The 13,529-nt window shown below is 42.2% G+C and overlaps 1 protein-coding gene across 5 annotated transcripts in view; it reads right to left on the reverse strand.

Moving 5' to 3' along the window:
* MTF1 (metal regulatory transcription factor 1) overlaps positions 1-13,529 on the reverse strand; it is a 42,769-nt gene that overhangs the window by 13,414 nt on the left and 15,826 nt on the right. For all 5 annotated transcript variants that reach the window (XM_008151151.3, XM_054720492.1, XM_054720490.1 and 2 more), the window contains 5 exons: positions 9,255-9,493; positions 7,833-7,964; positions 5,852-5,925; positions 5,270-5,406; positions 2,217-2,294 (listed from right to left, as the gene is read on the reverse strand). In XM_008151151.3, coding sequence (XP_008149373.1) covers positions 2,217-2,294; positions 5,270-5,406; positions 5,852-5,925; positions 7,833-7,964; positions 9,255-9,493 — 660 coding nt within the window. The remainder of the gene's footprint in view (positions 1-2,216; positions 2,295-5,269; positions 5,407-5,851; positions 5,926-7,832; positions 7,965-9,254; positions 9,494-13,529) is intronic.

Raw genomic sequence — 13,529 nt, forward strand, 5'->3', positions numbered from 1 at the left:
AGTTGGTACATTTTTTAATAGTCTATTTCTCTGCTGAGATTTCCTATATATTCAATCATTATAAGCACATTCCTTTGAGCTACTTAAAAATCCCTGCCCGCAGTCCTGCTGGTGTGGCTCAGTTGGTTGGAATATTGTCGGTGCCAGCAAGATTGAGGGTTTGATTCCCAGTCAGGGCACGTATCTAGGTTACGGGTTTGATCCCCAGGGGGAGGGCATACAGAGGCAATCGATCAATGTTTCTCTCTCTCTCCCTCTCTTTTTCTCTTTATAAAAATCAGTAAAACACATCCTCGAGTGAGAATTAAAAAAAAAAATCTTTGTCCACCAAGTCTAACATCTGGCTGTCTTGAGGTGGGTCTCCATAGGATTACTTTTCCTCTTGCATAGGGATAATGGTTTTGTTTCTTTTCATGTTTACTAATTCTGGATTACCCTGTACATTGCAAATAACACGTTATAGAAAAACTCTGGATTCTGTGACACTTGGAAGAGTGTTTGCTTTAACATTCCATTGACTGGGCTGAACTCCAGCGCCACACTCTGTCTTCCCTGCAGTGGACAGCAGCTGCAATCTTTGTCCACTTCTTTAGCCTTAGCTGGGCTGCTTAGGGTCTGCCCCACACAGCCATAGTTCAGGGGTCAACTAGAGATCTGGACAGAGTTTACACAAAGAACTTGGGGCTCCCCCTTTGTGGTTCTCTCCTTTCCAGGCTATGCCCCCTCATTTCCTAGGCGCTTTGGTAGCCCTGACCTCTGCCCTCTGGATTACCATGCCAGTAGCACTGAGTGTTTACTGAGTTTTGGCCACCTTGTTTGGTGTCAACCGGAGCTGGCACTGAGTAGGTAAGTGATAAAACCTGAAAACCCAGCCAAGTGCCTTTGCTATCTTTCAGGTGGCCCCTTCTTTTACCTCTGCCTATTTGGGTTGCTCTCTGGTGCCTTCGAGTAGTTGTTTTTTTATATTTTGTCCACATATATCTTTTTAAAAATATATATGTATTTTTATTGATTTCAGAGAGGAAAGGAGAGGGAGAGATAGAAATATCAATGATGAGAGGGAATCACTGATCAGCTGCCTCCTGCACTTCCCCTACTGGAATTAAACCGTGACCTCCTGGTTCATAGATTGACACTCAACCACTGAGCCACACTGGTTGGGCTATCTTGTTATTTTCTATGTGAGAGTTGGTCTGATAAGAGCGACTCTGCCATGACCAGACCCAGGCCTTGGGGTGCGTATATAAAAATGCAGTGTCAGGTGCCACTCCTAGGGACCTGGGGCAGGTAAGGGAATAAGGAATGCTGGGGTGGCAGCAAGAACCTACGCTGGCAGAAATGCTGCAGATGACTCCACTTGGAGAAATACTTTTTCACAGCATTCCTGAGTCATTTAGTCTCTGTTCCTATCGCACTGATTCCTCCTTATTTATCATGTATATACCCAGAAACTCTAACCTAAGCTATATTTACTTAGCAAAGAAAAACAACAAAAATTGCACACTAACAACCGGTGCTGGTGACACAGTAAAGCACAAGATGCTCAAGGAGCAGCATGAGCTCAGGCGTAATGCAGTTGTCTGCAAGGCACATCACGGAGCCATGGGAAAGGAGGGGAAATGCCAAACAGAGTGAGCTGGATAGCGGGGTTGTCCTTTAGCAGGGGGCCCAAAGAGGAGGTTGCCTTAACAACCCCAATGTGGGGAGCTCAAAGAAAGGAAAAGACTGACTCGGATCAGACTGGCGGGGTTTCAAAAGTCTGGAGACTGGAATTCGGGTTCCCCCTTATAGGGGACTAATTTTAAGCTCCTCAAGGACAGACCACACCTACATTTTTACCACTACAAGCTCAGCACCAGTACACTGCCTGATGGAGTAGGCACCTGATAAACATTTGTTCAATGAATAAAGAAAGAAATTTTCTGGGGCCAGGAGGTTATCAAGTGAGTGATCTGGGTCAGAAGGCATTAGGCATCAGAAAGAACAACCTCTCTATGAGAGCTCATATTAAAAAACAACAACGCAGAAATAAAATCAGAAAACTCTAAACCTAAAATAGTCATTTAGTCTCTGTTCCTATCGCATTGAATAGTCAGTAACTGAACACAACTAAATTTGGAAGACTTCAAAAACTGGTCTCTCTCAATTTCCCCCCCAAATCGAGTGCTCAATTCTTGCACTTATTTTTCTAGTATCCATATCACAGGTATACTTACTGTATTGGAATTTTCTCGAAATTCAGAATCTGTGGACAGAAGACTCAAGTCACTCAGACAAAGTGAGTGATTTGCATCCTGTGAAAGAGAAAAAATTCTTGAGTACCAAAAGAAAAAAATATATATCAGGATTTATAGTAGCATATCATGTACTAAAACACCCGATTACAATGCCCCAAATGTCTAGATGTAAACCATCTAAACAAGGACTATGTGAATTACTTCAATTTTTAAAATCCTGATATTCTTAGAAGAATCTCTTACATTTCTTAAAGATGATTAGTAAAGAGTTTAAGAATTATCTCCCAACTAAGGCTCTAGAATAACAAAAGCCATGGTAATATGAAATTAACAGTATTTGTATAATTGGTTTTATCATTTACAAAGTGATTTCACATAACCTCATTTGCTATTCATATAAAACTTTGAAGTATTATTTTACATTTCCATTTGAAATAGAAAATTAATGGGGTGTGGCAGTGAACGATCCAAAATCACATGCTAATTGACAGAACAGAAACCCAGTGCTTCTAGCAGAAAGTCCTCCCATCACATCCCTGTGTCCTCAACATGGGCATCTCAGGGATCCTTCCTCAGAGCGTTATGAGGATTGACTATTAAAATATGGCTGCTTAGGCCAACTCTGAACTCTGGATTTCTAGAATGCCAGTATCAGTCCACGTACTTTGTGGTAACCCTGCTTACCTAGTGGATTAGATGTTTCCATTAATGCATGCATTCAACAAATATTCACTGAGCATCTACTATGTATTAGGCACTGTTCCAGGCCTAGGGATACAATAATGAACAAAACCAAGTCCCTGCAACTATACAGCTTATATTCTAGGAGTTTAGAGTATGGGGGAGGGAACAAACAAATATATTTGTATACAAGATGATAATAAGCGCTACAGAGGGTAAGGGAATAGGGAATGCTGGGGTTGGAGCTGCCCTTTTATTAGAATAGGGAAGGCCTCTTAGATGAGGTGGCAGTTGAGCAGATACTGAAGGAAAGAGGGCATAAGTGGGAAAAGTGTTCCAAGCAGAGGATACAGCAAGTACAAAGGCCTGGAGGCAGGTGTGAGCTTCCCTGGTTCAAAGAACCACAGGAGAACAGCATGGCTAAAGCGAGAGGAAGAGAAGTACTATGCCAGAGTGTAGGGCCTTGTAAACCACTGTAAAGATTCTGACTTTGACTTTAAGCGATACAAGGACCTACTGGAGAGTTATGAGGAGAGGACAGACATTACCTGCCTGTGGTTTAGAAAGATCACTCTCGGTGACATGTAGAAAAGTGTGTGTCAGGGCAGAGTGAGAGTGCCAAGACGACCACTCAGCAGATTACTGCAATAATCCAGGCAAAAGATGGGAGTGGCTTGAATGAGGTACCCAGAAAGAGTGATCAGATTCTAGATATGTTTTCAAGGTAATGCTAATGGGCTTTGCTAGTAAATGTGAAGTATGAGAGAAAAACAACAACTCCAAGACTTCTGGCCTGTGCCAGTAGAAAAACAGGTGCCACTTACTAAGATGGGAAGCCTGCAGGAGGAACAGGTTTGTACATGTCAAGTTGGAGAAGAGCAGATGATATCTGGGTGGAGATGTCAAGTGGGAGGTTGAATGTACAAGTCTAGAGTTCAGGAAGAGATCCAGGCTGAATATGAATCTAGGACTCAAAGGCACCCTAGATGGCATTTAAGCCTGGGGCTGGAGGAGACTCTTTCCACTGGAAGGTGATGAGTGATCCAGGGAAGAGGTCTGAGCACTGTGCACTGGGACCTCCAATGCGTACAGGTGGTCAACAGTTAAACTATCCCTGGATTGCTACCAAAGTCAGAAAACTGATCATGACCTCATAAATGCAGCTTAGCAGACAAAGACTCTCAAATCTTAATATTTATATCTGGTTTTACAGAAGAAGAAACCAAGGCACAAAGAAGCCATTTGCCTAAGGTCATCCACAACACATGCGGTTTTGCCTCTTACAACACAGGGATTGGGAACCAGGTTCTGGAATCAGACTGCCTGCCTAATAAGTCTAATTACAAACTCTGGATACTTAGGCAAGTCATTTCTCCTTGCCTCCAGTTTCTTTATCAGTACTATGGGGATAACAACAGTACTGACCTCACAGAGCTCATGTGAGGTAAAACATAAAAAAGCACTTAGCGCAGTAGCTGGCACACAGCAAACTCAGTGTTAGTTATTATTACTAATAAAACACAGGGAGAGAGTCTGTTTAAAGGGATCCTCTGTTGTTTAAAAGTTGCAAACCACAGAATTAAAGTATGCTGTCTCTCCCCAAATCAAAATCATATTATATACTTTAAGAACCTCATTATTCAAAAGGGGGTCAGTTTGTTTCTTTAACTATGAAGTAGTAAGATAATAATAGTACTCACTTTCTAGGTTTAAAAGACCTATGTTAAGTACCCAAAACCACATTACCAGTAGGAACAGTAAATTCACCCTAGGATCTCTTGAAATGAGCTGTGGGAGAGGGAAATATGGTGGAGGAACTTGTCAAAGACTAGACAAAACTGCCTAAAACTTTGCAGAGGCTTGTTCTGTGGTTCAGTGCCTTAAACTGGTGATTGTCAAACCTTCTGGTCTGCAGACAATCCAGAAGGGCAAGGGACCACCCAGCCTCTTCCTGGTTCTCCAATGACAGATTAATGGATGTGTGAGGTAAAGCATTAATTTGTGTTCCAAACTCAAGTACAGATATACCATTTTATAGATATTCATGGGAACATACACCCTTTTGGAGCATCTGGCTGGCCTTTGGAAGCCATTCTAGACCTCGGGTTTCAAGACCTCTTCCACACACCTGATGGAAAGTAGGGGGAGCTGCATCAAGGGCTGAGGCACAGAGTCTGGTGAGATTTCTGGCTTCTACCACCCCATCCCCAAGACATAGATCTTGGCCCTGATTTCTTCCCTCTCACTAACAGATACACAGAGAAGATGTTTTGACCTTTTATTTTGATACACAAACAATGGTTGCTGTTCTGTGGTGCCCAGATCAAAGCCAGAGAGAAAACACTGCACACCTCTGATCCATTGTGAGTTGGAAGTGCATTGTATAAGTGTCCTTTGTTATCGTGACCTTTCATGTGACTTTTGAGACTGTATTGAGTGCTGAATGTTTTCTCACAGCCGTTACTGGGGCAGAAAAAGGGTCGTTCACCTGCAAGAATGACAAGTAGTGTTAATTTGACCATGAAGTTATTTCACGGAGTTAAAACACCTACTATTCCCTAAAAGAGGGAAGTATTCTTATGAGGGTTCGGGTTACTAGCTGTTAAACGTTAGATAAATTATATGTTAACCATCTTAATCCTAAAACTCAATGTAGAGCAAAGCACTGAGAATAGCCTGCTCCAGGGAAGTTTAAGGAGATTAGTTTCCCTCCAGGTTCTTTTACTGAGTATCTTTGTATTGTTTTCATTTCTTAAGGTTGGATTCCTAAGTCCAACCTTTAGATCCTTTTACCTCTGAAAGTAAGTCAAACATCATAGGTGAAGGCTAAGCTGATAAGGCTCCCTCCCTCCACAGAGTTCTACAGGTCTCAACAGAAACATGGGTATTTACTGGCTCTCTAAAGATTAAAATAAAAATGAACTTAAACTCACCAGTATGTGTACGGACGTGAGTTTTAAGGTGGTGGCTTGCTGCAAATGCTTTTCCACAGCCATCATGATCACACCTAGATATGTGGTTTAAGCAAAAAGAAACAGCAGTCATCAGCTAATAGACCTTTATCCTCACATCTCTTATAAATACAGACTCAAACTAAAATGTTCAGAACAGCAAGATCATGTCAACAAAATTGGATTTAGACATGGGAATGACAAGTCCCTAGAAAAGTAAGGTGACAAATCTGAGATCAGAGAGAGCTGATGGCCCAGGATAAGTATTTCTTGTGCTACAGAAAAGGCACTTATTGAGAGCACTGACAAGAAAAGCCCTTTGATGAATTACTTAACAGTATTCTATTGACAATGAGAGCCCATTGGGAAACCTACTGCCAGTGCAGGATTAGAAATACCAACAATGGGTACAGGGGCTCTCAAAGGCGTCGAGCCTGAAACAGCACTAGAACAAAATCATTATCTATAATCTTCAGCTTACGTCAGATCTACTTCTTCCTTTACTTTCTTGATAACCAAAACTCCTATGCATTTAGCTTCTTTTATGGCGCCTGCCATTTCTAATCTTGTTTTATCTCCTGTATACACATTCGTTATCTGTTCACTAGACTGTAAACTCTTTGAGGGCAGGGTCCATGCAGTTCTTGACATTTGCTGTAACTCTTGCACACAGCAGGCATTTGATTACTATTTATATGAATGAATATATTTTCTTGTAAGCCAAAATATTTTATTTCTTTAAATAGAAAACTTCTCTAAAGCATTTTACTTTCTAATTACATATCATCATCTCAAGTCCCACTTAATATTCAAGAAAAGTTAGCAATATTAACATCACAAAAATGCATATGACTGAACAGAAATCAGAGTCCCCTCAACAGCCCTAAGGGGAAAGAGGTACGGTAAGTGTCATAGCATCTGGAGGGTAACCAAGGAGAATCTAAATACTCCTGCTTTAGAGGGGCCTGACTCAGAAAAGCAGCTGTCATTTTAAAATACAATTACTTTTACTTGGTGTGTAAGAGGTGACTGTCCCTGAAGACTTTTCAGTTTCCTGCTATCCTAATGAGGAGATAAGTGATTCAAGAAGGGAAAGGTATGACATGACAATAACAATGCATGACAATAACAGCAATCTTTCCTGACAAGTCAAAGCCACTGTTTATGTGCAATTTTCATCTGTATTACATTTAGTGGGAATCCTTATGAACTGATTATCTCACTAACAAGTCACGTAATCATCCCTAAGTTGTTTCTGAATTCCTACTGAATGCCCAAAACCATGCTACATGCTATGAACACAGAAGAAAGATGATACAAGTCTTTCCTTTAAACTTAAACATCTATACTTCTATCTATTAAATATATATGTGTATAAATACATAAATTTAAATATATATATATAGATAAAAATGGAAGCTCCTGTTTGTGTATACATGAGAGATATTGAAGAAACCACTAAACAAGTAAAAAATAAAATACTTGCACCACTAGCCTAAGTGCTACCTACCCCTTTTTTCCCCTTTTGTCTCCTACTCTTTCCACCGATTCTCAGGTAAGTATCCCTTCCCCTGTGCCCAGAGCACTCTGGGCATCTCAGTCTCAGATACTGTCTGGTTGCCTGTGGTTCTTTGTTACCAGACTAAACTTCTCAAGAGGAGAACCTGTATCACAGTATTTCTCTAGCACTGATAAAAATCCTACCACATAAGTGAGCTGCAACAAATGCTTTGCAAAATAAAAGGAAGAATGAGGCAGGAAGCCATCATCCAGAGGGAGGGTGCCCTTGGACTTCATTACCCTCCCTCCCGTGGGCAGTAACTGGTTATAGCCATCCTGGGGAGAGCGAGCACTGCCAAAGGACTAGTGACGGGAAGTTTCTTTCCATAAAAAAAGTTTTAGAGTGCATCAAGACACCCAGCTGGAACCTGACCGGTGACAAATAGAAAACAGTAAGACCTACCGAAATGGCTTTTCTCCTGTATGGGTTCGAATGTGCTTCCTCAGATCGCTGAGTGTGGTGAAGTACTTGCTGCAGCCTTCAGATTCACAGTTAAACGTTTTCCCTGTGTGAAGCCTCTGATGTGCTTTCAGCCTGTAAGGTAGCCCAGAGAAAGGCCCTTTGTCATGACGTATTACAGAGCCTCCCACACAGCTTAACCGCCTTCAGGGTCAAGTGCATACGCTACTGGCAAGTAAGATCTTTTATGAGAGAGTAATTTCATTTACGGCTAAGTAAATACTGAACACTGATTTAATAAAAAATAATACATACTGGAAATAAAATAATAACATTGGGAGAATGGGCTTTGGGGAAGGGCCAAGTGTGATGGAGATGGGGGCAGGGGAGAGGGGAGGAAATAGAGCTTAATCCTTAACTCCATAGTGGGAAGTCAATATCCTAAAATGGAAAAATCAAGAAGGAGCAATATGAGCCTAATATTTAAAAGCATGGAAGTAAATATAAAAATATTAATATTAAGCTAAAAGAGTAGAAAGTGGTTGCTGTGAAGGGGGAGAAATGGGGAGGTACATCTTTTGTAATGAACCTATTAGAACTATCTACTCTGTAAACACTGAGAATGTATAATCTTGATACAATTAAAAATGTTTTTAAAATAGTAAAAAAAGGATTAAGGGCATCAGAATTCTATATTCCAAAATGTTTTGCTCAAAGAGAAGTAGATAGCATAGTGGTATGAGCATGACTCTGGAGCCTGGGACTTAACCCTTTGCACTCGCTTGCTTTTTTCTCGATTCCTTTATTCTAATGCTACCCGTGTCGAGTCACACTCGACATCCAAGTGCAAAAGGTTAAATCCTGGTCCCACCTCCTACTAGACCCTGAGCCAGTTACCTTGCTGGGCTTCCCTTTACTTATTAGTGCTGTGAGGATTAGCACTCAGAACAGTGCCCTGCACACAGTGAGCACCTCAGAAATGCTAGCTCTTGTTATGTTTGTTATTTTACACCCAATGTTGAAGACTAGTAAGTCTCCTGATACCAATGGTGGAAAAGGGAAATGGCTAATGAGCGGACCACTCCCCATTTCTCAGGCGAGGCAGAAAGTAATCTTTCTGAAAGTGAGACAGGAAAGAAAATGACAGAAGCCTTAGGACCAAGGTTCTGAGCCAAGGCAGATAGCACTCCATGCCAAATACTCAAATCCCCAGCCAGGATGGCACAACAGGAGAAACAAAATCTAAACACAAATGTACCATCATTTTCAGGCAACGTTTAAATAACAAGATCCTCGAATGAACTGTAAACAGCTGAGCAGAGCTGAGCTCTTTAAAGCCCGGAAAGAGAACTCTGCTGTGTGAGGAGAGCTGTGCAATGGCGACAGGGAGGGTAGAGCTGGCGGCGCAGCGGGAGGAAGGCTGACCTGTACAGCGTGTTGAACGCCTTCTCACAGCCCTGCACGTCGCACTCAAATGGCTTCTCCTTCGTGTGCACTCGCACATGGATCCTGAGGCTGTAGGAGGTGAGGAAGGCCTTGCCGCAGCCCTCCTGGTTACAGACAAAGGTGTACTCTCCCCGGTGAGTCTTCTGGTGGGTGCGCAGGTTGCCTGCTGTGCTGTAGGTGCGGGGACAGCCCTCAAAGGTGCACTGGTACCGCTTTACCTGGCAGACAGAGGACACCTCAGCAACAGGACAAAAGAGCGGCCCAGGCTCTAGCTGCCCCCCGAGCTTGGCTCCCAGGCGATGTGGATGACACGGAAACACAGAAAACAGCCTCTAACAACAAAGTGGGGCTATCTTCCTGTTGATCCAATCACACCTGGACAAAAAATGATGAGTAACGGGGAATAGCTAGCTTGTAGAGCGGTGACTATTCTAAGTGACTATAAGAAGGGTGTTTGCAGACTTCAGTATACATTACCCTCTAAAGGTGGGCATACACTTTTACAGTTACCTATATTCAAATTTGGCCCTAGCCGGTTTGGCTCAGTGGATAGAGCATTAGCCCGCAGACTGAAGGGTCCTGGGTTTGATTTGGGTCAAGAGCATGTACCTCGGTTTCAGCTTTATCCCCAGCCCTGGTCAGAGCGCATTCAGGAGGCAACCAATCCATGTGTCTCTCTCACTTTGATGTTTCTCTCTGTCTCTCCCCCTCCCTTCCACTCTCTAAAAATTAATGGAAAATTGTCCTCGGATGAGGATTAACAAAACAAAACAAAAAACAAATAAAATTTTACTTCCGTTTAAGTCAAACATCCTGCCCTACGGTACTATATCTTGATTGGAACTGACCAATATTAAATTGAATCTAAAACATCCTAAAATTTATATACTCAGTCATGTGCATATTAGCAGGTATATACTAGCATAGTTTCCACTGAATATTTTCAAGTCTACAAAATGACAACAATGTATCATGAATTTCTCGGAGCCTGACATTTCTCAAACGCTAGACACTGGATTTCCTTTTACCACCAAACTCCTTGAAAGAGTAGTTTTCCCTTGTGCCTTCTTTACTTCCCTCAATGCCCACGTATTCCTTGCTATTTGGCAAGCTGGCTTCGCTGTTATGAAATGATTCTCTTGAATTCCTGGTGGTCAAACTCTTTTATCCTTCCCTTCATTTGCAAAAAGATCTCAAAGCTGATGCCCTCTCCTGAAAATCTGTCCTAAACCACACAGTAATTCCTTGGGGCTCTCTTTATCTTCTCCGAGCCACTCCTTTCCTTTAACCTCTAAATGTAAGTTTATTCCCAAACCTTCCCCATCTCTACACTGGTGCAGAGGAAGCAGCACTCAACTTGGCAGGAGAAGACTGAATTCTGGCACTTATGTTCAAGACTTTGAGCACCTCATTTCACTTCTCTGAGTTTCAGGTTCCTTATTTCTAAAATGCGAATATTAATGCCTGCCCTGACTGTCTCACAGTGCTTTTGAGTGGAACAAAAGATGATAAAACATTTGTGAAAATACTCTGTAAATTCTCTGATGCTATACCTCTCAGGGTGCCAGTACTGTCTACTCTTCAGCTTTAGCAAAATCTTTCATCCTTTAATCCTTCCTCCAAAGCCTCAGTTTATATTAGTGTTACTAACTACACTGGTGTTACTCATTCAGCATTACTGAACTACTATGTCCCAGCCAACAAGCTAGATATCACAGATAAGAACAAGTAAGCAAGACTGAAATCTCTGCTTTTAAGAAATGACAATTTTAAGGAGGCAGACGTGCACAAGTTATTATACACCAGGCTGAGCCTAACAACAGACACACGGTGCTTGGGAGCATAAAAAGGGAAAACTAACCCCTCTCAGAAAGACTGGAAATCAGTGAAGGCTCAGAGACCAAGGTACTCTCTCTGAACTGAGGGCGTCTTTTTGCTTGCATGTTAAAGTCTATTTTTTAAGGAACAAACCGAAAAGGCCTTCCTCAGACCAACCGGACAGGAGGACATTCCAGAAAGAGGTAATTAACACCTTGGGAACTGCATGGAGAAATGAATGCGTTTTTTTGGTACAGTGAACCACAAAACCCTTGCAGTATGTGAAAGGCTGGAAGGAGAAGACTCGAGAGAAAAAAAGGCAAAGCCTCCTCAGTTAAGCTATGGAGTGGAGAAATAGGACAATGGGGAGCCAACAACAGGTTTTAGCCAAGACAGCGAGACACTCAGATCTGGGGCTTAGGAGAGAGCATTCTGGTATTCTGTGGAGGATAGACTGGAGTAGAAGGGAAAGATTAAGAGAAGAGGACAACAGTTCTGGAGAGAGATGAATTCTAGAGACACTAAAGGGGGAGATATGACAGCTGTAGTGACAACTGGGTGCTGAGGAGTCCAAGGAGTCAGGGAGAGGCAAAGTCGAGATCTACCCCCGAGATTATGGCCTGGATGACTAAAGAGATGGTCACACCACCAACTGGGGCTGGATGGGGGCTGGGAGAGAGATGAGGAGTTGGGGTTGAGGCACTGCCATGACTTCCAGATGGAGATGTCTAGTAGCCAGTCAGACATGTAAGCTGGAAGCTAAGAAACAGGTCCAGTACACAGATAGTAGCCTACTTGACCTGCAAACTACAGCAGGCTCAGATTCCAGCCCCTGCAGCTACTTACTGTATAACCTTGGGGAAATCACTTGAGCTTACTGAGCTCACTTTCCTTAGTTATAACATGGAGGAAACAAAGCCTATCTTTTTAGTGTTGTTGTAAGGATTCGGTATAATTTGCATAAAGCATTTAAATATAGTGACGGCCATACAGTAGGTACTCAATAAAATAATAGCTCTTATAAGAGGACAAAGGCTAGACCGTGAAAGTCACCAATGTTTAAGGTAACTGTATAAGAAAAGAAGCCATTGAAGGGTGAGCGGGAGGAAGGGCTGGGGAAATAGGAAGAGAAGCGAAGGAGAGCAATGTCACAGAAGCCAAAAGAAAAAGGGTCTCTAAGAAAAAAGACGGGGAGAGTGGCCAGGGCGTGGTCAATGGGGGGGAGGGGGGGGAGAGAAGGAGACTTACGTAATACTTTAAACAATAAAGAATTTAAATTAAAAAAAGAAAAGAATGATCAAAATGTTAAATGTCGGCGAAAACAAGGAAGATAAGAACTGAGGAAACTACTGCATCCGGTAGCTAGAAATCCACTAATGACTCAGCAAGACTAGTTTTTTTTTTTTTTTTAAATATATTTTATTGATTTTTTACAGAGAGGAAGAGAGAGGGATAGAGAGTTAGAAACATCAATCAGCTGCCTCTTGCACACCTCCTACTGGGGATGTGCCCGCAACCAAGGTACATGCCCTTGACCGGAATCGAACCTGGGACCCTTGAGTCCGAAGGGCCGACGCTCTATCCACTGAGCCAAACCGGTTTCAGCAGCAAGACTAGTTTTAATGGACTGCTGGGGTCAGCAGTCTAGGTGAAGGGGAGGTACAGACTAGAGATGGAGATCAGCAATAGAAGTGTTTGTTTTTGTTTTCTAAGGAAGGCATGTCTTGAGCATATCTGGGAGGGGAAAGGTCCTTGAAGAGAGTAAAGCTGAGGATCTAGGGAGGAACATAAAGAGAAGGACATTTAAAAGCCTGAGTAGAAGGAAAGCTTCAGGTAGGAAGGGAGACACTGTTTCAGAGAACAGAGGAATGAGATAAGGATGGCTGTGACTAAAGAGTGGACAAGTTTTCTGTAAAGAGACAAACAGTAACTATTTTAGGCTTTGTGGGCCTAGCAGTCTCTGTTACAACTACTCAACTCTGCTGCTCTATGTGGAAGGAGCCATAGGCAATACATAAATGGACAAACAGGGCTGTGCTCCAAAAACACTATGACAATGAAATTTGAATTTCATGTCATTTTCATACATCATGAAATACTGTTCTTATTTTGATATTTTAAAATATAAAAACCAGCCCAGCCAGGTGTGGCTCAGCAGTTGAGAGGTTGAGCGTTGACCCAGGAACCAAGAGATCACGGGTTCGATTCCCAGTCATGGTATATGCCCGGGTTGTGGGCTTAATCCCCGTTGGGGGTGTGCAGAAGGCAGCCGATCAATGATTCTTTTATCATTGACATTTCTAGCTCTCTCTTCCTCTTCCTTCTTCTCTGAAATCAATAAAATAAAATAATTTAAAAGTAAATAAATAAAATGTAAAAAAACCATTTTACAAAACAGGCATCTGGATGGATCTGGTCTATGGGCCACAGTTTGCC

This window comes from Eptesicus fuscus, chromosome 9, assembly GCF_027574615.1.
Source record: "Eptesicus fuscus isolate TK198812 chromosome 9, DD_ASM_mEF_20220401, whole genome shotgun sequence".
NCBI lineage: Eukaryota > Metazoa > Chordata > Mammalia > Chiroptera > Vespertilionidae > Eptesicus > Eptesicus fuscus.